General features: G+C 54.0%; 1 protein-coding gene across 2 annotated transcripts in view; it reads left to right on the forward strand.

The window, feature by feature from the left end:
• Positions 1-25,432, forward strand: part of RASSF5 (Ras association domain family member 5) — a 65,729-nt gene that overhangs the window by 28,410 nt on the left and 11,887 nt on the right. The window contains exon 1 of one of the 2 annotated variants that reach the window (XM_036077213.2): positions 8,768-8,960. The exons of the other annotated variant lie outside the window; for it this stretch is intronic. Coding sequence (XP_035933106.1) covers positions 8,841-8,960 — 120 coding nt within the window. The 5' untranslated portion in view covers positions 8,768-8,840. Of the gene's footprint in view, positions 1-8,767; positions 8,961-25,432 lie in introns of those variants that run through there. 2 annotated transcript variants of the gene reach the window in all.

The raw sequence follows: 25,432 nt of genomic DNA on the forward strand, positions 1-25,432 counted from the left end.
TTCCCAAACCTCACTCAGGTACTTTCCACACCTGGAAGCCTGGCCATACCCATGTTCCACCTGCGCTACTATTTACCTAACATTTCTCTTTAAATAGATTCATTTTATTAAACTTAAATAAAACGTGTGTTAAAGGAAATTTTGAAAACCCCCGAATCACTGGTTTGACGTACGGAGGATTTTTTTATTCGGTTAATACTTAATCTTTTTTTTTTTTTTTTTAAGATTTTATTTATTCATTTGAGACACAGAGATAGAGAGCATGAGCAGGGGGAGCGGCAGAGGCAGAGGGAGAAGCAGGCTCCCCGCCGAGCCAGGAGCCCGATGCGGGGCTCGATCCCAGGATCCTGGGATCATAACCCTAGCCGAAGGCAGACACCCGACCATCTGAGCCACCCAGGCGCCCCAATACTTAATCTTTAAAATGAAAAGAACAGTGTGTTTCTAAGGACTGCCTCAGATTCCTTCCACATATATCTATTGAGCCAGGCACGGCTCTAAAATTGTTTCAGATGCCGTCAGCGGGAAATGCTGCGAACAGAGGCTAGTGTCTTAGGTCATCGGTGCTTCGATGACCAGGGCCCTGGGTCCAGCCGCTGCCTAAGGCTCACTGTGAGCAGTGGAGAGAGCCCAGGTAGCTGGGAAGAAAATTCCAGCTGTCCAAGCCAATGCTAAGGCACTCATCCAAAGGAGAGCTGGATCCGTATGTACGGTAGGGAATAGTGCGAAGTGAGAACAAGTCCCCCCACGGTACTTACAGGACAAGCCTATCTGTATTTTGTGCATGTACGTACGTGTGTGTGTGTGTGTGTGTGTGTGTGTGTTAGTGCAGAGCGAGGGCTTGGACGCCACCCGGCAAGCTACTGAAGAGATTTCACCTTGGGGGGTAGGAGTCCAAAGGGGTAGAGTTAGACAACTTTCAGCTGTTGCTGTTTGCATCAGTGCTGTTTGAATAACTGATGCTCTCATATGTTTCCAGGGTAGATTTTTTTTTTTAAAGCAATAAATATTTTCTTAAAGAAAGCAAAGAGCTTCTCAGTGGTAGAAGAGCTAGGTTCTGATCCAGACTGTGTAGACAACGTACTGGTTATGGGACCCAGGGCAAGCCTCCTGGTTCTCTGGGCCTTGGGTTTCTCCTCTGAGAAGTGGGTGGTGTGCTGGGTGGTCGCGAGGCTCCGCAGGGAAGATGCGTGTGAGAGCGTGTGCAGACCAAGGCCTGCGTATCACCAGGAGGCAGGCCAGGGCTGTCTCTGCTGCCTCCAGTGGCCTACTGGAGTGTTTATCCTGTCCTCCCTGGGATGAAAACCCGCAGCGGCTTCCCAAGGCCCCCGAGATCAATCCAAATCTGGACTAGCACAGAAATCCTTCATGATCTGGCTCTGCCAACTCTCCGAAATACTAGAAAGATGGGCTACGTCCTGGACATAAGACCAGGACACCATGACTTTGTGGTCGGCAGGCCCTTTTTGCTCCAAGACTTACAATTATGGATTGCTCCCCACTATAGACAGAAAGACCAAGACCCTGTCCCCACGCACCAAAGGGACAGACAGGCGGCTTCCCAAGCTCCAGGGTGGGTCAGCCGCCCAGGGTGCTGGCTGCTACGTCTCTGACCCCCCCCCCCCCCCCCCCCGCCCCGACCCTCTGCTGTCACTCCTTAGCAGGGCCCCGGCTGGAATCACCCCCGTCAGCCCCTGCAGCCGCTGCGTGGTGGTGACTCAGCTGGCGTGGAGAGCCGAGTTTCCTGGCTCCTGGCCCCGTGCTCCCTCCCGCAGGCGCGCCACCGACTCTCTATACCCAGGTCTCTGCCTTTCCAGAACCCTGGCCACTCCTGCCCCAACCCTCGGCCCAAAGGCCCCGTGCTGAACCCAGAACTTCCACACGGGGGAGCCAGAAGCAAGCCGGGAGAGCCTGGGGGGGCGGGGTCTGTCCCTGCGCCGCTCCCTAGCACACCCTATTGACGGACACCTGCAGCCTTCTCCGCGGATTCGGGTCCAAGGTCTCCTCAGAAATGCTCGACAAGGGTGTATCACATTGGATTGTGACTGATAACAACAGTAGTTCACATCTGTTAAGGCACACCGTGTGTTCTACTTCTTTTATCAGTTATTGAAGGACAGGTATTGAAATGTCCAACAATAATTGTGAATTAGCCCATTTCTCCTTACTGTTCTATCTTGCTGAATTTTGAAGCTCCATTATTCAGTACATAAACATTTAGGATTATTATGTTCTCTTGATTAATTGACCTCTTATCATGATGAAATAACCTTCTTTATCCCTGGTAATATTCTTGGCTCTGAAATCTACTTTGTCTGATACTAATATAAGCCACTCCAGCTTTCTTTTGATTACCCCGAGCATGATATTTATTAATCTATCCTTTTACTTTTATGCTATTTGTGTCTTTATATTTAAAACTCATTTCCTGTAGACAGCAAATAGTTGGATCTTGTTTATTTTAAAATCCAATTGGATCATCTCTGCCCTTTAATTGGGTTATTTAGATCATTTGCATTTCATGTGATTATTGGTATAATTAGATTTGAAGTCTATCATCTTTCTCTTTTTTTCTGTCTGTCCTTTCTGTTCTTTGTTCCTTTCCCCCCCACCCCGTCTTATTTTGGATTAATTGAATGTATTTTATGATTCCATTTTATCTCATTTGTTGCCAGCCCACCCACATGTGCCAAAGGCAGGAGCCAGTCCCCAGCTGTCCTGCTCCATCCCGGCTGCATTTGAGACAGCCGCTCCACCTTCCACAGACTTCCTTCCACGCTCTAGAAGCCAGAAGTGCTGGCCAAGGCTGTCAGTGATGCATCTCCACTAGACAGCCACCTCTCACAGGAGCTGCCCCAAGGCGTCTCTGACCAGCTCAGGCCAACCCACGGAGCTTGTTTCCGATTGGCAGAGCCGAAAGGCTTTCCAACGAGGAGGCACCTGAGAACCTGGCTCTGAGGAGGGACAGAGCTCTAGAGCTTATTTCTTTCGTAATCCTTAAGTACCCGAGACCTTTCCCAGTGTTCCTCACAACCCCACCCCTTACTGCTACCCGCGAAACAGTGGCTGCCCGACAAGTCCTCTGGATGGGCCAGGTCAGTCCTGAGTCTCTCTGAGGAAGAAGCGAGGTCTCTTCTATGTGTCATAGCGGGTGAGTTGTTCGTGTCTCACGCCGGTGACCACACTGACCTGGCTAACGGGTCTTGCCTGGAGAGGGGCAGATGAGGGATGGGGATTGTTGGTCAGAAACATCTTTTGTGATTCTCTAGTCTGACGAGAGGAGGCCAATTAGAAGGTAGTCTCCCTGTGCCTGAGTCAGACCTGGCAGGAGCTCTTCAGGACCCGTGCCTCTTGGTCTGGGCTAATTTCACTGCATTTGGGGTTTTTAAGTGGAAGGGTCCTATCAAAGCTGTTAGCCTAGCAGCCAAGCAACAGAAGTGCTGGGTGGGCTAGAAGCCGCGAGAAAGTCAATCTCCTGCGAGTCTAACCTAAGTGTTGTGTAGCCACTCACCTTTTATGACAGGAAGTCGTCTGGGGAGAAATTGAGCTCTCGGCTCTGCGCAGCTGGTATAATGCTGTCAAAGGATGCTCTCGGGATGGAGAGTGGAATTCTTAAGGTTCAACCCCCTCCCCCCCCCCAGGACATCTGGGAAAGGTTGCCTCTGGAAAGCATGGGGAAGGTGGGGGCGATCCGGTCATGATTGGTGAATATGTGTCAGGAAGAGAGGAGGAGGACTTGGGGGATTCTGACAGGCAGAGAAAACAGCAAGACAAACCACAAGAGGGCAGGGCAGCTGCCGGGAACGTGAAACAAATTCCGTGCAGCTGAAGGAGGGAGGCTGTCTTGTGGCCGGAGGTGGGTATGAATGAACTGCTGGCTGGGCACGGGTTGGGAAGGGCCTTAAAGGGCCTTGAGGACCCGCTCTGGAGTTTGGAACATCACTGCAGGCACTGGGGAGTTGTTGGAGGAAGGACAACAATCGTCATGGAAAGCTGTCAGACACAGGGGGTCTGGGTTTGAGATCAGATCCTACCGTTTACTTGCTCCGTGTCCTTGGGTAAATGAACCACTCTGAGCCTCAGTTTACTCATCTGCAAAATACCTCCTTGCACGGTTGTGCCGATCCAGTGAGATCGGGAAATGTATAAGAGCTTGGCAACTCTAATATAACTTCTTATTTCATGTTATTCTATTAGAGCGTGTGTGGTAAGAGGCAGAGACTACGTCTTATTCAGGCCTGAATCCGAACTCCTAGTCTGGTACTTGCCATGTAGAAGGTGCCTGGTAAATATTTCTGAAATGAAGGGCTGAAAGAATAAGCAACTAGAGTTGGACACATAGTAATGAGTATAGTATAGTAATAGTTATTCAATAATTATTAGTTGAAATTTGAATAGAAGGTTTTATGATAGAACAACCCTGATCAGATCTTAGTATAGAAGGGTGACTTTGGCAACAAGGGGGCAGTGAGTTTGGAGAAGGCAGAGAAGGCAACAAAGGAAACTACTAGAAGGCTTTGCAAAAATCTACCTGCATGGCATTCGTTGAGCTAGGAAGTACTAATGGTGAAGGAGCAGGTGGAGGGGGAGGCAGGGAATAGCAAGCTCAGTTTTGGACTAGTTGCCAGCGAGGCTGCAAAGGGGAGCGCTGGGTACTTGGTGAGCTGGGGCAGGTATCCATCTGGAGCTACCTGGGACGGAGAGGACTCTGAGTTATGAGTCTGTGAGGTAGAGTTGATACCATTGGCAGACATCAGACTAAGCTCCTGGCGCGGGGAGGGGGCGTGGGCAGGACGAGAAGACAGTCAAGGGCTGGACCCTGGAAAATCCCAACGAGCTAAAGGAAAGACAGGGACATAGGCAGACTGGGAGAGCAGTCCCTGCCTAGTTTGTGATGGCCTCTGATTGCAGGCCAGAAGGTATTACGGGAGCAATCACGGGGGTAAATAGCCTGTACTACTACGGAGTGTTCCAGAACGTGGTCCTGGAGTCAGACCAGCTGGGTTGATTTGGCTCCTCCATTAACTTAGCATGTATGACTCTGTGCAAATTGCTTAACCTGCCTGAACCTCCTTTTTCTCTCTGTAAAATAGAGATAATAGCTGTAACTTCCTCGTCAGTTTGTTGTGGGGATTAAATGAAATGATGCACACAAAGCTAGCAGTACAGGGCCTGCACATACCCACTAAGAATAATTTCAAACTCTGTTTCAGCAGGCGAGTAGCACCTCGCCCTGGTTTTCAGCCTCTGAATATGCTGTTAAGTCACAAGGCCCCACATCTGACCTCCGCCCTGACACCCTTCAGCTGGACAGCTGAGGAATCCTGGAGTGCAAAGCTGCTCCAGATGCCGTATCAAGGTGGAGTTGGAGCTGGGCAAGAATAGCAGCTCCTGACTCCCAGTCTTATGATACAGCTTTTCTGGAACACGTAGAACCACGCGGTGGATTAAACGAGGGGATCTGGGCACATGTCAGGATCACATCTGAGAAAGGAAGAAAGCTTAAAATAGTGTCTTTCATCATCTGAAACTTTGAGCCAGGAAAGTCACCCATTTCACCATTTCAGTGGGGCTTTCTGAACCCTGGCACGATGCCTTGGATTTAAGGCTCCGGAGGCTGCAGCCTAAGGTCTGGACACTTCTTCCTGGGCTCAGGGACAAGAACAGCCAGCCAGTCCCTATTCTTTGTGTGTTCACTGCCAGAGGCTCAAAAGGCTATTGCCCAGGCTCCAGCATTCCCCTGCCCCTTCTGCCCCTCTCCCAGGTTCTCAGTGCTGATTATTCATAGGGAAGAGGTGCTGACGGGGTCATTAGACACTGAAAGGAATTCAGTCTTCCTCTCTTAGGTCCCGCCCTGGAGCTTCGGTCTGGATTTTTCCTCCTGGAGGCTGGCCAGCTTATTGTATTGTATTTGATCTTTGCAGATTTCTTCTAGTCCCTGGGTCCTCACCAACACAGTCTCTGTGTTGCTGACTACTTACTCGTGGCTCCCTTGCAGGCCTGGAGTCATTGACAGGTGGAGCAGGGTGGGGAAAGACACGAACTAGGAGGGAAGAGACTTGGAAAGCATGAGCTGTGATGGAACGTGTTACTTCCCTCACTTTCCTGTCTGTAAAATCGGTATAACAATCTGCTTTCAAGGTTCTGGAGCCGCCTAAGTAGTGAATGGTAAAAAGGCTTTCAGAAGCCCTATTCAGACACTAGTTTTTCATAATATTTGGAATGGCATGGAGCAGCACCCTAAAAGAACACAGTGTCACTTAGAACTTTTCCTAACTGGGTCTGGCAGCTGGCGTGTTGCTCAGAAGGAGAGATGCATGCTGACCCCTGGGGTACTTTGCCTTGGGGTTCAGAGAAGTTGTTAGCTGCTGTCTCTTAAGATTGCGCATTTTGAATATGTAGTTTGAATAGATAGCATTGCAGTTGCTTTGCAGAGGTCCCTGCATGACTCCAAGGACACAGTGTGGCCACAAAGAACCTGGGGCCTATTTTTTCTTAAGTATTGGATTCCTGTGGAGCCAGGAGGTTCCTTTTATAAAGCAAAATGTGTTTCTTTGCTGGCTGGACAAATCAGGTAGGCTGCTGATGGCCCGAGGATCATGCAGAGAGAGCCCCCTCTCCGCAGCGTTCATCATTCGGCATTGGACTTGGAGGTACTGGCGAGGTTAATACCGGATTCCTTTGCCTGAACTGCTGTCTCTGGGGACACCCCCACCAAAAAAAAAAAACAGCCTCTAAAATACTCATTTGAAGAAAAGATTGTTCCAGACAAAGCGAGAGGTTCTTCAACCCTATAAAATGTGAGCTTTTCCCCCAGAAATTCCCCAGGTAGCTCACTCCAGCCCCCACCCGCAGCTGCTTGCTTGCACTTCATATCCCGCTGCTGGTGTGGACCGTTCTCCTGAGCCCAGGGTGGCCAGCCCGATAGGGTGGCAGCTCTCAGCTGTCTCGTGTTCGTACCTGCCAGGCGCTCACAGGCTTCTGGGAAAAAGACTGTGTGGGAGGATGGATCCAAATTGGGCTGCAGTTTGAAACCCTCCTGAGCACTGACAGATTTGGCTAAGGTGGGGGAAGGAGGGGGTTCCTCATAAAAATAACAGGAGCTTAAAATGGAGTTGGCAGCTTGGTATCTGGGGGCTGAGTCTAGCCCTCTGGCCAGCTTGCGCTTCCCCAGGACTGGATTGTTTCAGACCTGCAGGGAAAGCCATGCAAACCTACCTGGAGAGAGTCCTGATAACCCCTCTTGACCACCCTCCGGGACACTCTGGGGACCACAGCCCATCAGACTCTGTGAGCACAGTGCCCCCAGCATTGCCAGGCTCTGAAGGCTTGGTTTTCCTTTCCTGGGACTCCAGGCCCCGCTATACTGAAAGATGGCAGAGTGCGCACCAGAACAGTCCCATTTCTGTGGAAAGACTGTAGGTCCCAGTAGCTAAGAGCATGGGCCCTGGAGTTGCACAGGCCTGGGTCTGAGTCCCAGCACACATATCCTCCTTGTCTGACTCCGAGCCTCAGTTTCCTCATGCATAAAATGGGAATAATAATGTCTACCTCAAGGCCGCTGGGCAAGTTAAATGACCAGGCACAGGAGTTTTGCAAGCAAGGGTACCTCTAACTGCTATTGCTGTGCAAACGTGGTCTGAAAAGTTATGGGAGTGTCGCCCTAATTGCTTGGAGGGCTAAACCCTAGTCAAGGAAGATGTTCCTTCATCCAGTCTGACCGGGACATGTACATGAGCCGTCTTTGATGGGAATGACAAGAACTGGCAAGACCCCCTCCTGGCCAGACTGTCAGGAAAACAGTACAAATCACCTGGGTGGTGTGTGCAGGCTCCTTTCGTATCCCGAGTCTTCCCTTGGGCCAAGTTCTGCGCGCGTGCGTGCAAGGGGAGGCTTGCGCTCCAGGTTGCCATCACTTTGCATATGATTTGCATATGCTTGTGGGGCCCCTGCAGTTTCTTCAGGCGTTTCCAAGTTAAAATATTGCTGCTTCTCCAGGCAGACCAGATATCGATTTTCTTCTTCTCCGGTTACTCCTCCAACCACTCTGATTGACCGGGCTCCTTGTGAATGGGGGATGTGGGAGTGGATGAGGAGGTGGATGGGGGGGAAGGGAGGAGAGACTCCGACGACCTTAGGGCACATTCTACTCGGTGAACATGAGCCATCATGGGTGATGAGAATGAGCTGTTTCCAGAGGGATGAAGAAAGGCCATAAGGAATTTTCTCCCTCGGGTGCGTCCTGGTCTGTGCCTTCCCCGCATCCCTAACCTGACCTCTGGTGCCCCAGGTCCACCTGTCCCTGGGATCCAGGGCCACCCAGTGAGGCAGGGAGGCGCGGGCCAGGGGCGGGCGGGGGGAGGGGCGCCGCGACAGCCGAGCGGGGCTTTGGGGAACCTTGCGAGAGGAAGTGGCTTCCGACTCCTCTGCGCGCAGGGCGAGGGGCAGGAAAGGCGCGGGCAGGCGGGGGAGGTGTCGAGATGGCGTTCGGCGCGCGGGGCGGAGGGGACCAGACCGCAGATGCCGAGTGAGCCGGCGAGCGCGGCGCGCGAGGCGGGCGCCCACGTCCCACCGCGGAGCTTGCAGCGCGGGCGGCGCGCGGGGAAGGGCACAGGTTACCCCGCCGCCCGAGCCGCTCGGGGCCCAGCCTGAGAGCCGAGGCGGCGGGCGCCGGCTGCGCCTGGCCGGGTGACCCCCTCCACCCCACCCCCCCAGCCCGCCGCGGGGCTGGGAGCTCGCGCCCGGCGGGGCCCGGGGCGCGGCCCGCCCCCCTCCGTCGGCCGCCGCGGGAGCCCGGCTGGTCACACACGCGCCCGCTGCGTCGCGGGGCCGCGGGCTAGATGACGGTGGACAGCAGCATGAGTAGTGGGTACTGCAGCCTGGAGGAGGAACTGGAGGACTGCTTCTTCACTGCCAAGACCACCTTCTTCAGAAATGTGCACAGCAAACATCCTTCCAAGGTAAACATCATGATCCAATGCAAGAGCCTTTCACTGCGGGTCCGGGGGCGGGGGTGGGTGGGTGGGTGGGGAGGAAATCACCTCCGCGGTCCAGAAGGGAAACCTCCATCCTGGTCAACAGGCAAGGCCATGTGCTACCAGAGCGGGTGGCCAGTTGCCCTGGGGACCCTCTTGAACTCCTCGGCTGAGCGGACCAAGGGTTGGATTCGGAGCCCTTCCGGGACCACCAGCAAACACTCTTCTCTTTTTAATACTCTTTCCAGTATTTCCTGGCCTGGACCTTTTCAAAATGGCTCTCTATGACTTGGGGACAGCTCTTGGCACAGGGTCTGGTGACATGCTCACCTGTGCCTGGGAGGGTGAAGGGGCAACTGCTCTGTGTCACTCCCCCGGCCTGAGCTTTGAAGCTCTGGGTGGAAAGTGGATGGCACCCAGTAGGATAAACATGCATAGGTTGAAACTTCCGTATTGTGAGTGGCCAGAAACCATCTTAAAACTTAGCGACTTTGCAGAAGTGCAGGGTGTTTTTAGAAGCAAACTAAACCTTCTCTAAGTCTTTGTCCTGCTACCATTTTAACTTACTGACTTGGTTGGGGTAACCTAAAGGGGGTTGTATGTGTTTCCTAATGGGGTTGTATGTGGTTCCTACAGCAACTCTGGGCACCCTGCTTGCCTGAGTCCCCGGGCCACACCCTCCCAGTAGCTACAGATCATCCTTGGTGGGAGTGGTGGCAGAGCTGTTTATCTGTTCTGTTGTTTAGATGAGAGGGTTCCAAGCCAGGTCCTTGGAGAGGCTGCCTAACAGGGACTGGTCATAGAAGTGAGCTGTTAAGTTTCACAGGTGTGTGCGGCTCATCATTAATTTAGCAGTCCTACATGGGTAGATTAACCAAAAACTTCCCCAGACCTGACTCTGGGGCCTCCTTTGTGAATAATTCATCTTGCCCGTAGGCCCTGCGTTTCCTGGGTTCTGACATCACGAAAATGTACTGGACCTTTTAATTGTGAGAAGACACCCAAGAACCAAAAGAAAGGTTTTGATATCAGTGTTTGAAGGAATCAACTAAAACGGGCCCCTGGAACCAGGACCTGCTACCTGGGGCACCCCCTCATGAGGCTGGGGAGCAGGGCCGGTTCTGGGGGGCTGGGGGCAGCAGTAGGTAGGGCTGTAGATAGGGCTCGTGCAGATCAGCATGGCTGCCGAGGGGAGGTGTCCTGCTGTCTCTTGGGGTTCTTGCTTTGTTGTGTGGACGGCCCCCCACCCCCCACCCCACAGGCACTCCAGCTGTCTGGGGTCTTTAGACTGGTGGTTCTCAACCTTAGCTGCACACTGGAATTAGCTGGGGAGCTTTAGCAAATGTGGGTACCTGCCCACAAGTAGAGAGTCTGACTTAATTGGCTGGGGGTACAGCCTGGGCATCAGGATTTTGAAAAGCTCCCCGGGTAATTCTGATAGGCAGCTGAGGTAAAACCATTGCTCTAGAGAGTTTTGCTGCTGCCTGGGGAGGAAATGGTTCCTGTTTTGAAAACCGAGTTTAGCTGCTGTGCTTACTGCCAGGCTGTGAGCCCTTGGTCCCAGAAGGTGGGCTTTTGGCAGAATGGGGAGGACGAAAGGGCACTGCAAAGCTGGGGTTTCTTTTACTTGGCAAATGAAAAAGGTAGCTGTGTCTGGTATTTCTTGGGAGAGATAGAAATATCTTGTAATAAAATATGCTGGGGTGGGGTTGGGGATGGTGGGTGACTTGTTCCTCGGCCCAGACAGCCTTCTGTCCTCCTCCCCACCTCCCAAAGCATCACTCCTGAAAATACTCCTTTGGTTTGGTGCCCACATCAGCTCTTTCTTTACTTTGTCTAGTTCTTGAATCCATTCCCTAACGTGAGGCCTCCGCCTGTCTCCCTACCTCATTTTGCCCCAGCACAGAAGCCCTCAGGGGGCAGGAATCCCTTCCAAGAAACTCATTTGTTGGACCCTGCACGGGGCGATAAGGATGAATGCTTCTGAAGGGAAAGGATGGTGGGCATGGCCCCTCTGAGCCTGGCCTCCGCCGAGCCCCTGGATGAGAAGATCTGGGCTGAAGGGCAGCGCTCCTCAGCCCAGACTTGCTTCCAGCGCCGCCCCATCTGGGCAGCAAGGTCTGGGGGTGAAGGGCTGTGTGCCCGCCCAGCTGGGGAGCTGGCGAAGCTTCATCCGAACGCTTCTGTCTTTTGTCCTTCGAAGTGTCGTTCCGCCTTTAATCCCATCTTCAGCTCCGTCCTCTCCCTCACAGCCACTTGTGGAAGGGTGTTTCAAAGAAACCTTCTGCCCTATCACGATCCCATTCGGACCCCTAAGGATGATGCTTTCTTCCTACCCGAAGACAGATCACCTCTGAGCTCCTAAGGGAATCCCTCTTTCCTGTCTCCAAGGAAAGGCATTTGTGTGTTTCCCCGGTCGCTGAGAGACTAGGGCCCCCATCCCAGCAACGTCAAGACGGCGGCTATAAATAGCCTTGTCAGAACAACCTGTATCTGCCGCCGGCCTGTGCCTGGCGGGGACCGGCCTGTGCCTGGCGGGGACCGAGCTGCTCTTCCTGGTGCCACCACCTGGGAGCTGTCACTGGCCCCGCCTCCAAGGAGTCCCCCCTCCAGCCCCTTCGGTGGGAGGTTGGGGGGGTGAGACAGGCCTCCCCATTCACAGAAAGGCACCAGAAGGTGGGGAGACGGCAGCGGAGGAGGGGGACCGCGCCCTGGCCCTTGCAGAAAGTGGCAGCTGTATGGGGTGCTGTGGCTCACTGGAGGCGGCAGGGACACCAGGTCTGTCCAAGGTCACGCCGCAAGTTTAGGTTGGAGCCAGGGTTAGAACCTACACCGCTTGCCTCCCGACCCAGAGATTTTTATGCGTTAGTCCGATGAAAGGCAGCCTGTGGTGATTTCCAGGGCTGGTGACAGTGAAGCCAGGCCCTCTGGCCATCCCTGTCATCAGCTTCTTTATTCCTGTCTGGGGTCGGACCCTGGAAGGGGGGCCAACTTCTGCCCCGTCAGTTTCCCCCGTGCCCACAGGTGGCGGCAGCTTGGGTTTTGACCTCTGAGCTCTCCTTGTGTCTCCAGGACCCCAGGACTCTGGAGCCACCCAGAGCATCGGGGTGGGCCCCCTGAGAACATGTGATGCCTACTTCTTGCAGAATGTCAGAGCTGAAAGGGATCCGTTTGGTCTAGTGCCTCACTTTACAGATGGAGAAACTGAGGTCCAAAGAGGTGGGAAGGCTGCACCAGGCCACATGTGTGGTCAGGTGGAGCCAAGACTAACACCCTTCTTGGACTTCTGTCACGTGCTCTTCTTGGTCCTCTTCACTCAGTGGGTGACCCCGGACCAACTATGGTCCTTGTCTTCTCAGAGCCTTCTACAGGATGGAAAGACCCAAACAACTTCAGGCTCCAGTCCATAAGGCACACCGGTCAAGGGGACATTGGCCCTTACATTTAACTAACAGGGAGTTCCCTGTCAGTTCCAAAATCTTACAACTTTAATCATTTAAAAGTTGTTTTTGGTGTCTATCCCAAAATCCCGCTTGCTGGATATTCTTCCTCGTGTGTGTTTTCTTTGTGGATACAGAGGATAGAAGGTGACTCTATTTCTGGTTAAATATCCTTCCGCACACGTGGAACACGCTCCCAGCCCCTCTCCAACTCCTGCCCTCAGGTTTTCTCTGGTCTGTGCTGACACCGTTGACTTTTTTTTTTTAATTTAATTTTATTATGTTATGTTAATCACCATACATTACACCGTTAGTTTTTGACGTAGGGTTCCATGATTCATTGTTTGCATATAACACCCAGTGCTCCATTCAGTACGTGCCCTCTTTAATACCCATCACCGGGCTAACCCATCCCCCCACCCCCTCCCCTCTAGAACCCTCAGTTTGTTTCTCAGAGTCCATAGTCTCTCATAGTTCATCTCCCCCTCTGATTTCCCCCCCTTCATTTTTCCCTTCCTACTATCTTTTTTTTTTTTTTTTTAACATATAATGTATTATTTGTTTCAGAGGTACAGGTCTGTGATTCATCAGGGAGGGTATGTGCTATGGTGAGAGCTGTGAATTGTGTAAGACTGATGAGACACCATTGACTCTTGAAAAACTCAAGGCAGATGCAAAGAGGAAGGGGGTCCCAGGGGTCAGAGTAGAAGCCACCCCTGGTTCTGTTCCTACACTTGTCCGGCCATCAGCCCCTTTCCTGGACGGAGCCTCTGTGGCACGCCTGGGGTGTCAGCCAACCCTGATGACCCTGGGACCAGTCAGGGAAATACCCGTCTCTCCCCGGGCCTCAGGCACACCCAGGCCTCAGGCACGGCCCCAGCCCCTGCCCTTCCTAGCACGAGAGAAAAGAATACTACAAAGAAATTTGTTCCAAATTAGAGCAGTAGAGATAACCTAAGAATCTTCAGAAGTGTTGGACTATTTAGTGGTTTTAGGTGCTATCTCAGGAGCCTGCACAGACTAAGACTAACCTCAGAAGATGTTTCCTGCCGGCCCAGCCCCAGGATGACCTTCCTTTTAGGCTGTAGGCTGTATCCCCCTCCCGTGGAGTTCACCGCCCATTGCCTTCTCTGGCCCTCCCTGGTGTTGGCTTTTCTCTGTGCAGACGGTAAACCTTGGAAGACCACAGCGCACATCCCCTTTCGGATGCAGTGCTTCACCGAGCACTAGTTTCAAAAGCAGACTTCTAAGTGCTGGTTGGGTTTAGTTGCTATGTCTTCTCTCTTGCATCCTGTATCACTAGGATGGACTAAAGGTTATAACAAGCAGCCCCCGCTTTTCAGTCATGGAACGTTAAGAGCAAGTTATTTCCCCCTTTAAGTCAAGTTACATTGGCAGGTGGGGACTCCAGTTAACACATGGGAGATTTTTGTGGGCCAGGCCCGGAAATGGTGTTTTTTACACCCACACGCCATTGGCCAGAACTGGGTCACGTGGCCACACGAGGGAGGTTGGGAGATGAAGTACAGCTGTGAGCCCAGGTGGCAGAGGAAGCAGGTTGCGGTGAGAGCATTTAGCGGCTCGGCCACGCAGCCCTCCTACCCTCTTCTCTGCCCAGCCACCTTTGGAAGCTCTGCTCATACTTTTTTGGCGATGGGCCGTAACCCTGTACCTCTCCTTCGTCTGTCACCAAGGATGTGCCGCTCCTGGGCTGAGGTCCTGTCTTCCCTAGCTCCACTGGCAGCTCTCCACCCCGTGCCTCTCTAGCATCTGAAGCCACCAGGGATGCCCCAGGGAGGTCCCGCCTCCTCCCTGGGAAGCACTCTCAGGATCACTTTTTGAAAATGGAGACTCAGGGACCCCCGCCTCAGACTTACTGGGTCCTGAACCTTTGGAGGTAGGACCCTCGAATCTGCTTTAATCCAGGTGATGATCCTATTTACTGAAGTCAGGGAATTACCTGTTTAGGAAATACTTAATAACTTCAATTAAAATACGAGATGGCATTTATCACAGATTCCAGAGGGTCACACAGCTAAGTAGAGACAGAACCGAGGACTCAGGGCCCCTGGGTCCCCGTTACCCTCACCATGGCCTGCTGAGCGAGGCTGTCGGAGTGGCGGCCCTTCGCCATGGTGAGCGGCACATGGTGTGGAAGCATCCGAACCATGAGCCGAGTCCTGGCTGGTCACGGCAGCTCCAGCTATGAACTGAGGAGCCATGGCCAAGTCACTTCATCTCTCCAGCCTGGGGTCTCCGTCGTCCTTTCAGCAAGAACCCTGTGAAAGGAGCCTGTCTTGATTTTCTTCCCCGAGGGTCCCTCCTCTGCACGGGAGCAGATCCTTCTCACCACCTTTTCACGGAGCTGGTGGGGAGTTTAGGTATTGCCTACCGGGCTCTAAGCTGTAAGGACTTCTGCAGGGAGGGGTCAGGAAGAGGACCTGCCTGGCTGGCACGTGTCCTCTCCTCTAGGACTATTTGTGACTTACTCAAGACATCCTCACCTCTGCGTTCCAGATGCCTCCCCTCCGGCGCACCCCTTCCTGCTTCACCATGTTAGACCATTTATCCTGACTTAGCTGGCTTTACCCTATAAAGCAGTTCCAGTTCCAGTTTGGGGCACATATAACATCCATCCACCCAAGGAGTTTAAGGAGAAAGGAAGAAAGATCCCACACTAGAAGCAAAGCCTGAATTCCAGCTCTTAGTTCAAAATGCCAGGTTGGACTCTGGATTCAGCTCCCAGCCCGTGAGCTAGAAAGGGTGGCCCCACTGGGCTCATTCTGGGTGCCCAGGAGCCTGGGTTCCCTTCTCTCTTCCACTTCCGACTCTCCAGGTAATCCACACCTGTGCACTTTCTGGCTTTGGGATCCTTCTGTATGGAGGACCCAGATCTGTCCTCCTCCAGAGCCTCAGTTTCCTCTTCTAGATGGTTCAATCTACCCATAAAAGAGCATGGGGACCCAGGCCTGGCCTGGCATGTTCCCTGGGGGACAAGAGGACCAGATAAATTTGCCAAGAATCAGGAGCACTGAATTTCTAGGGCCAGGAGGAAGAAGGGAGCTGTAGTGGCAGAAAACCTTGAATCACAGGGCCTGTGGCTTCTATCCACGGTGCTGTCCTGACGTCCCCTCTCTCCTCTTCTCCTACCCCCACCCCACTTAGCTTAGCTTAACACTTTCCAGCCTATGGCCCCCATCCTACCTCTCTTCCTGGCTCTAGAACAAAATTTTCTGTAGCCTATTGGAGGTCTCGCATGCCCCTCAGATGGCTAAAATTTAACATGTCCAGAACCAACTCATAGTCCGGCCCATAACTGATTTCTCACTGTGTTTCTGCCCCACCCCTCTAGTCCCCGACCTTTGAAGCCTCAGGGGTCTCCCCCTCCTCCCTTCACCCAGCCTGTCTCTGTGGGTTCTATCACCTGTGCTGCGGATGCCAGGCTCTCCTTTCTGCCGCTCCCCCCGCCCCGCCCTCTGTTGGGTGTTCATCATCTCTCACCTATATACTCTAGGAAGTCACCCAACTGGCTTCCATCCTGTTTCTTCACCTTTTGTGCACCCTGCTTATGACTGCCAGGGGCCTATCATTCCGGTATCGCACAGCCCTCAGAGCCTCCCCTCTGCTTCCCGAGCGAAGCCCATCCTTGGTTCCTGTTCCTTATAGAGCATCCCAAACCCTGCAGTACCTGGCCTCAAGCAAACCGTTGTGTTTTTAACTTTCTTGTAGCACTGAGCGCCCGGGGTGAGGAGGACGGATAGATACAACTCCGCCCCAGCCGTGTTGGGCAACAGACCCTCGTTGCTCCCCTCCCCAGCCATGAAGTATTTGGATGCGGGCAACTGGGCAGAGGGACATCCCGGAGGAAGACACTGCAGCCACGTGGCTTTCTTAGGATGTCGCCGCAGATCCCGAGACAGGCAGCTGGAGGGCTGGCTCCCAGAATCAAGGGGTTGGGCCTGACTAGCCTGCGGGGGTGCTGGGGGCAGGCTGGCAGCCGGCGATACTGACCGGGCTGCAGCAGTCACCGGGAGGGGCGCAGGAAATCAACTGGGAAAGGCGTAGACTCCTGGAGCTGGAGGAGACTGGAGGGGTCAGTGCGGCCGGCCGTTTCCCTGTTTCCAGGCGGGCCCGCATGAGATCCATCCCAGGCAGGGGAGGGGAGGCTGTATTCATTACCTCCATCCTCCTCCAGCCCGGTGCGCAGGCCTTCCTTGTCCGGAGCGCCATGCGGCGTGAGTCCAGCTGGTTGGATCCCTGCTCCGTGGGGCGCCGCGAGCGTGGGGAGGCAGCAGCCCAGCGCTGAGTGCTTCCGACGAGACCACACAGGCAGAATCGCCGTTGCTCTCAAGCCAAAAGATTGGCACATTCAATGAGGTCATATGCCAAAGGAAGAGGGTTAGCCAAGGGCGAGGCCCCCACTCCACATGTGTCCGACTCCAAAACACATGTTCTTTCCACTACACACATGGCACCTTGGGTAAGGCCACAGTCAAGTTTGAAAAGCTCCAAGGGAGCTCCAGCCTCCCGCCTCAAACTCTGCTGACCTGCCCTAGGAAGCGGGGGGCTCTCGTTCAGCCGGTTCCCTGGTGCTGCAATCCAGCTCGCTTTTTCCTGCTCTGGTCTGGGGAAATCCGGGGTGTCACACTCTATCACCATTGCATCAGCCTCCAGTTGGCGAGCCCCTCATCGTCCTTCTCATCACCTGGCTGTTCCCCGGTGTGAAGAGTGGTGTTGGATGGTCCCCCCGTGCTGTGATGCGGATGGCAGGCAGGAGCTGGGTCTGCAGGGCACTGGCCTTGCCTCGGGGAGCTGGAGGCAGGTCCTCTGTTGGCAGGAACACGTGGAGAGGCAGGAGGCCTGGCTGATCTCCACAGTCACACACGGCAGGGAAAGTGTGGGTTCCTGAGGAGGGTGTGGAAGCTGGCGGGTCTGGGGTGTCTGGAGACCATTTCCACTTGCGCTCACTTCTCTGTGCACCCCAAACGCCAGCCTATCTTTCCTGTCCCTCATTTTGATGGGCTGTAATTCTCTGGACCAGGGGCCACATCTTGGTCATCGTTGTGTCCTCTGCACGTGGTAGGTGCTTGATGCATGTTTGATAAAGGAGGAGTGGGCTTGGAGCTTCCCTCCAAACAGAGAGCCCTAAGAGGTGGTGGGGCTCCCGAGAGGGCGCAGGCGCAAGCTCCTCAGCACACACAGTGTGTGAAAGCTGATCTCCAGACTGTTCTAAAGGGAAGCTTGCTAAGATTCTGGATGTGGAATCAATGGATTTTTCCAGTAACTCTGAAAAGAAAAATCTCACTGAGTGAGCAGAAAATGCAAGGACAACTTTCCAAACATAGAGCAGCTCCCTCCATCCCATCTGTGATTGCTCAGCTGTTTGCCCTGGAGGATGAGGGCAGGCAGGACTGGGTCACTAAGCAACCGGGCCCTGGCACCTGCTGGCAGGAGTTGGCCTGGTCCTTCCTAAAGGGGGGGGCCTGGTGGCGGGGGGGAGGGGGGTTCATGCCGAGGGGCCCATGTGAGGAGGCGGGAGAGCCTCCTATGACAGGTTTCTTCTGGCTGCCTTTCCGCCATGGAGATGGCAGGCGGAGGGGGAGGAACCAACCCATTTCTTGTTTGTTTTCATTTCCCAGTTTACTTCTGAGCAAGACCCCGGTTTGGCAGTCCCAGTAGTTTGAGCATCCTCTGTTGGCCCAGGTGGAGTGGGGAGGGGGCGTGCTGCTCAGGGGACCCAGGCCCTTAAGTGAGCCCATTACCGGGCCTGGGAACCCAAGCCACGAGCCTTCACTGTGTGTGCCTCAGGAAGCATGCTTACTGCTCCAGGCCTCACTTTCTCCTTCTGGGATAATAAAGGCCATCTCAAGAAATGCAGATGGATGATGAATTTTGACGTGCGGAGGGGGGTTTCACAAATGGGGTACGTGGAAGCATAAAGCTCTGTTCACAGAACAGAGAGAAGGCAGCAGCTAGGGCTCTGCTGGGAAATGGTTAGAATGAATAATAATGGCAGTGAATCATCGGGCCTTGATGTGTGGCAGGCACTGTTCTAAGTGCTTTCCATGTGCAGACTCATTTGTGCTTTCCATCTAACAGTGGGGAAACTGAGGCACAGAAGCGGGTCTCGCAGTAGGAAGGGGCAGATCCAGGATTTGGGCCCACGTCTGATGCCAGACCTCCTAGCCCCTAAGCTGTACTGCTTCTCCGAAAGCTCTTTCCAGAATTTTCCAAGTTGAAGCCCCGGCCGTGCGGCCCAAATGTGCCCACCAGCGCATCCCCATGTCGGCAGCATCCATCCGGGAGTTTCTGAGGATGGTGCACTTTGCCAGGCCATTGAGGAGTGGGAGGAAACCAAATGTCCCCACCCCTGAGCCTTTGTGACAGCAAGAGGACACACACTTGAGAAGACTCAGAGTTACCTGACAACCGACCGAGACACGTTTCAGTGTCACCAGCTGGCTCCCGGGCAGTGGCGTGGGGGGGTTGGCCGGGCAGGTGGCACCGTGACAAGAGGCCATGTGTGGGCTGGTGAAGAGGCTTCGGCACCACCCGGCTTGCAAAGCTGAGGGCAAGGTGGGGTCTCCAGGGAGAGCGAGCCAAGAGGGACTGCACTCCTTCCCGCAGGGCAGTGCAGGCCCCCCGCGCCGCTCTCCGCCGCTGAATCATCTGAATCCCCCGTGGCACTGAATGTGCTGCACTGCGGGGAGCTGCAGCCGAGCTGAAGCTGGCGCGTGGTGGGAGAGGGGGCTCCTGCAGCCAGGGCACCCGCGTCCCGGGCAGCTCAGGAGCGGGGCTTCTAAAGCCACCCCCCTCCCATGGCCTTGTGACGCTGCTGGCTTTGGCTGTGTGCTCTCAGAGCACATGGGATTGTCCGAGAAGCTGAGGAAGCCTTCTTCAGAGTGTTCTTGTGCAGGGAGGTTCCAGTGTGGGAGAGGGAGGACGCAGTTTGGAGGTGGGGATGCATGGCCCCGAGGGCGAGCCTGTTCCCAGCTCCCAGCTTGATGACTTTGAGAATATGCCATGGCGCTGGGGCCTGCAGAAGAAAGAAGACAGACAGAAAGAAGTGTTTCCCCAAATCTTCCTTTTGCTGACGCATCCATGTCCCTAGGATGTATGAAGTTGGAAAGCCAGACATAGCTCCTTGACCATGGCCAGCCATGGCCGGCTGAAGGGAGAGCGTGTGAGGCAGGCTGGGGAGTCCCTGCGCCTTGAGTCACCTAACAACTCCGGTTGCTCCAGAATGGGGGTGCCTGGGCCAGTTTGTCTCCAGGCCCCTTCTAGATCTGTGTGCCTGAGCCCCTCTCTGGAGAGTCCCCTGGGAAGCTCTAAGACGCTCAGCTCGCTGTAGAGCGCCTCTGAGTTGGGCTGGGCTGTCTGGGGCAGCCCGAGGGTCCAGCCATTTCTTTTTTTTTTTTTTTTTTTTTTTAAAGATTTTTTATTTATTTATCTGAGAGAGAGAATGGGAGACAGAGAGCATGAGAGGGGGAGGATCAGAGGGAGAAGCAGACTCCCCGCTGAGCAGGGAGTCCGATGCGGGACTCGATCCCGGGACTCCAGGATCATGACCTGAGCCGAAGGCAGTTGCTTAACCAACTGAGCCACCCAGGCGCCCCTCCAGCCATTTCTTAGTCGTGCAGGAGAGTGGCTGGCGCCCAGACAAAGAGCCAGCCTCTGCAGGATGAGGGCCAGCTTGCTCACAAGTGGGATTGACTGCTCACTTGCGTGGAAGACAGAAAGTAAGGGACACTCCCAACTGTATGGGAACCAGATGAAACTAGCTAGCTACAAGGCCTCCAGTTGCCCCTGCCCTTGGAATCCCCTTTTTTTTAAATTGTGATAAAATAGACATTACATAAGTACATTGAGAGTGTTGTGCGGCCAATCGCACGACCATCTCCAGAACGTTTCTGTCCCCATTAGCCAGCAGCTCCCCATCCCCCTCTCCCCACAGCCAGCCCCATTCTACTTTCTGCCCCTGGGAATTTGACTGACTCAAGGAACCTCCTATAACTAGAATCACACAGCATCTGTCCTTTTGTGCCTGGCTTATTTCACTTAGTGTAATGTCTTCAGGGTTCATCCATGTAGCATGTGCCACAATTTCCTTCTTTTTTATGGATGAATAATATCCCATGGCCTGTCTACACCACACTTTGTTTATCTATCCATCCGTCAGTGGGTTGCTTCCATCTTTTGGTTATTGTGAGGAATGCTGCTGTCAGCAGGAGTGTGCAAATACCTGTTTGAGTCTTCGTTCTTACTTCTTGTAGGTATCAACCCAGAGGTAGCCTTGCTGGATAATCTGGTAATTCTTTCCATTTAATCTTTCGAGGACTTGCCAGTCCGTTTACCAGGTGGCTTCACCATTTCACGTTCCCACCAGCAATGCCCAGGGTTCCAATTTTCTCCACGATCTTGCCAACGCCTGCTATTTTCTTGGTTTTTGATGATGGCCATCCTAATGAGTATGAGGTGGCATCTCATTGTGGTTTTGATTTGCGTTTCCCTAATGATGAGTGATGTTGAGCCTCTTTTCCTGTGCTTATTGGCCATCTGTTTGTCTTTGGAGAAATGTCTATTCCAGTCTTTTGTCCATTTTTAAAATTGGGTCTTTTTGTTGTTGTTGTTGTTTTTGGGTTGCTGGGGTTCTTTATATATTCTGGATAGTGATCCTTTGTCAGACATATGATTTACAGTGGAATCCTCTTTAAATTGTTTCTTTTTTTTTTAAAGATTTTATTTTATTTTATTTTATTTTATTTTATTTTATTTTATTTTATTTTATTTATTTGACAGAGAGAGAGAGAGACAGCTAGAGAGGGAACACAAGCAGGGGAAGTGGGAGAGGGAGAAGCAGACTCCCGGCCGAGCAGGGAGCCCGATGCGGGGCTCGATCCCAGGACCCCGGGATCATGACCTGAGCTGAAGGCAGATGCTTAACGACTGAGCCACCCAGGCGCCCCTAAATTGTTTCTGAAAGAGGAGCATCCAGGCTCCAGAGTGACTGGAGCCTGGGACGGGGTCTTGGGACCCACTCTGTCACCCTGCCCACCGTCATCCCTGACTCACTCCACAGTGCTCTGGTTCTGGGTGCTCTGTCGATAGGTGCTATGGACCAGGAACCCTATAGGAGCCGTATACAATTCTAGAACCTCTTGATCTCCCTATATTTGTTTTGGGGTTTTGTGTGCATGTGTACAAGCATGTGCACGTACGTATGTCTTATTACTTCTTTGTGTTTTCTTCAATTCATTAGGCAGATGTTTAATGAGCCCCTCCTGTCTGCCAGGCACCGTTCTGGGAGCTGCATCAGTGATCGGGGCAGTCCCTGTCCTCGGGGAGCTTGCATTCTGTCATCAAGCTGATCAGCATGTGTGTGATGTGCGCTGATCGGCAGAGACAGCCAGGGCCACTGTGTCCAGCCACAGCCAGGCTGCGGGGGAAGGGGGCCCAGGGAGAGTGTCAGGGAGCCCCCCAGGGCAGAGTGCATGTGCAGCTTTGTAGAGGGCAGAAGAGCAAGCGGTGTCTCTGGGGCCCACGGTTGAGAGGGATGGAGTCCATCTAGGCCTGCAAGGGGGTCCCTGGGACTAGGGTAAGCAAATACGCTGGTTTGCCCAGGACTGTCCTGATTCTAGCACTGAAAGTCCTGCACCCCAAGAAAACTCTCAGTCCCTGGTCACCCTACCTGGGACTCAGGAGTTGAGACCCCTGCTGACTTATCCACGAGGCATAGTGGTGTGTGATGTCAGAAGGGCCCACGGTTCTTTATGGGCCCACAAAAATGTTTTAATTGCTCTTAAAATCAGGGGGGAAGAAATTAATTTTTAGGTTGAAGAATGTGCTTTCTTATCTGATATTAATATATTTTTCTTTATATCAATGCTATCCTAAAATAACATTTCCCATCTTTTTTTTTTTTTTTTTTTTTTTTTAATGGAGGAAGAGGGCCCCTCGGCCCCGAAGACAAAAATGCTTAGGATGCACAGAGTCGTAACGTGGCTCTGGCTGACGGGCCTGTCAGAGATCGAGGTGAAGGCAAGAGGACTCCCATGTTGAGTCAGCCCCACCAACCAGCCTTTCTCTGCCCCGCCAGACAGCTGACTACGGATGATGATGCTGGCCACAATGATAGTTCACTAGCTACTGTTTATTGAGTGCTTGCTGTGTACGTGAAGTGTGCTAAGCACTTCCAGATGTGCGATCTCGTTTCATCTCTGCGACAAATGTGTCAAGAAGGCCTTGTTGTCTGTGCTTCACAGACAAATCTGAGTCTCGGGGAGACCGCCTGCACAGACTGAGGGCACGCAGCTGTGCAGGGCTGTGTCGTCTAGGGGTGAGGAGCAGGGACGCTGGGTAATAACATACCATCCTCACTGAGTCCTTTCAGGGACTAAATGGGATTGTGACTTGGGAGGCCCCGGCCTGTTGGCGATTTTTGTCACGATCATGAGGCCGCAGCTCCAAGGCCCCAGGGCTCTCTCGGCCTCCTGCAGGTGGCTGGTGTTCTCCGCCCTGGACTCACCGCAGATGACCTGCCCCTGCTTGTAGACTGAGATGGCCGCCTGTGAGAGGGAGGGACACTGTGCGCAGGCTCCATGCTGGCCCCCTGGGGAGCCCGCCGGCGCGGCCCTCATCGGGTCCCCTACACGCCGAGCCGTGCTGTCTGGTGCTTCCTCTTGGGGCCCGCGCCTCTGCCTTCCCTCCGCAGGTGGCCTGCGCTCTCCCAAGGACAGGGACCGCGGCCCGCCGGTTTCCTGTCCCAAGGTGACTTTCACAGCCCTCACCCCGTGGGCAACTCAATCAGTTACTGTTGACTGACTGTCTGCATTGACCATCTGCTCTAGGTTTTCGTCTTCGGTCTCTTTCCAGTTTCTCAAATCCCACCCCCTTCTTATTCCCTGCTCCTCTGCATCCCCCCATCAGAGCAGCTCAAATCCCAAATCCCGCATGGTTATGCTTATACGGATGGCTGCCTGCTGAAACTTCCTTCCATCCTTCCTCTGCTGGGAACAGCCTACTGGAGAACACACTTGAGGAGTTTCCAACCCTTTTATTTCTGGGATGTTGGACAGAGCCAGAGAGGGTTCTGGGAGAATCAAGCCCTTCACGGTCCAGGGTGTGGCTGGGGCGGCCATTCCAGAACATGGGCCCTCCAGGACCTGGGAGGGGGCCCTGTGGTGAGGCCCATGGGGCTTCCTCTTTCCCATCTGCTCGAGGCTGTCACCAAGCGACCAGTGAGCCTTGAATGTGGTCTGGGCGTTGAGCAGGGCGTTCCGAACCCAGCCCAGACAGAGGGGTGTCTGCCCCTTTCCCTCAGGGGTCCCTATTTAGGATGGGCATGAGAGAAACATCAGGTGTTTGGGGCCCGCGCCGCTCTAGGGGAGCAGGGTGGCCTGGAAGGTGTCTGCGGATGGTCCTTGTCACGCAGTACAGCCTGAGGCTCTCCCCGCTGACATAGGCCTGGGGGTGCTCTCCGCCCAAGGGGCAGAAGAATGGCTGCTGACAGATTTGCTAAGAGCTGAGAAAGAGGAAATGCGGCAAAGGCTCATGGAGACTGGCTTCCGGGGTAGTTTTTGTTTTGTTTTCTTGAGTGGTGTGAGTTAGGAAGGTGTGGGCCTCCTTGAGCCTTGCTGACGGACAAGTAGAGAAAGCAAGCGGCCAGTACTGAGACCAGTCACGCCGTAGACGTTAGAAACGTCTGGATACTGTCTCAGGCCTGTTCTTACCCCTGCAATTCGGGCAAGCCCGGCCATCCTCCGAGGGGCCCCACCCCCACCCCCAATTCTCTGAAATAGAAGAGGAAGCAGTGATGAAAGAAACCACCCTCTCCTCGAGGTAAACTCGTAGAGCTGCAGAGGCGTCTCACTTCATGATTTCACAGAGGAGGACACTGAGGCCCTCAGAGGGGAAGTGCCTTGCTGGAGGTCACAGGTCATGGTGGTCTTGCATTCGTTCTGACCAGGAAACTGCAAAGAACTGAGCAGGGCTGGCCGCCAGGCAGAGCCGGCAGCCCGTGCAGCCCGGGCCTTCGCATCAGCCCCTTGGGGTGCGGGTCCGTGGGAGGTGCTCCTGGACCTGACTGCAGTCCATGGCAGGGCTCGGGGCTGGGCACCACCCAGGCCACCCCACCCTGTCCCGGTCACCTCCTTGGAGGTCATGGAGAGCTCGACGGAGCCTCGCAGCAGGTACCAAAGCAGCACAGTCATCAGCCAGCACGTCTGTCTCCCTTCAGGGAACATCTAATTGGGAAGATGAGACTAACACGTGTGAAATAATAATTAAACCATAAAAGGCCGCGTCCAGTTAGACCCAAACGCAGCCACACAGGCTGTGAAGGCACCTCCACGGTCCTTGGAGCGCTGGATGCCGAGGCCCATGGCGTGCGGTAACTGGCAGCTTGGCCACGACAGGACTCGGGGGCGTCGGGGCCCCGGGGCTGGGGTTTGGGAGTCAGTCCCCGAGCCAGGGAGTGAGCCTGGCCGCCCGCCTGCCTCCCTTCCTCTGCCGGCGTGTCGCCTCCCCACGGGAGCCGGGAGGAGAGCAAGCCCAACCCCAGTGAAGCCACGAAGCCTTTGCCTGCTTGTGGCCAAAGCGCCCACGAAGTGAGAGCCAAGTACAAAAGGCCGGTGCGCCGGGGGAGGACGCGGCTCTCAACAGGAGTATCGTTCAGGAGGAAGGCGGCGCCCAGCACAAACCTCTATAGTAACCTTTCTCCGTTTGGGAATTAAAACGGCAGGGATCTCCTGTATTAGGAGAGCAGAGAACGAGGAGAATGCCGTGGGCCGGGGAACTTCACTCAGGACGCTGAGGAGACGGCGCTAGGGGAGAGGCGGGCTCCGTATTCTGAGCGGGACAAAGGGCCCGCGGGGTAGTGCAGAGCGGGGGACGCGCCAGATGCCCTAAGTAAAGTTTTACTGAAACACAGCCACGCTCATCCGTGGCCGCTCTGAGCTACGATGGCAGGGTTGCGTAGTTGCAGCGAAGACCGTACGGCGAGCAAAGCCTCGAATATTT

This window comes from Halichoerus grypus, chromosome 7 (assembly GCF_964656455.1).
Source record: "Halichoerus grypus chromosome 7, mHalGry1.hap1.1, whole genome shotgun sequence".
In the NCBI taxonomy this organism is placed as follows: domain Eukaryota; kingdom Metazoa; phylum Chordata; class Mammalia; order Carnivora; family Phocidae; genus Halichoerus; species Halichoerus grypus.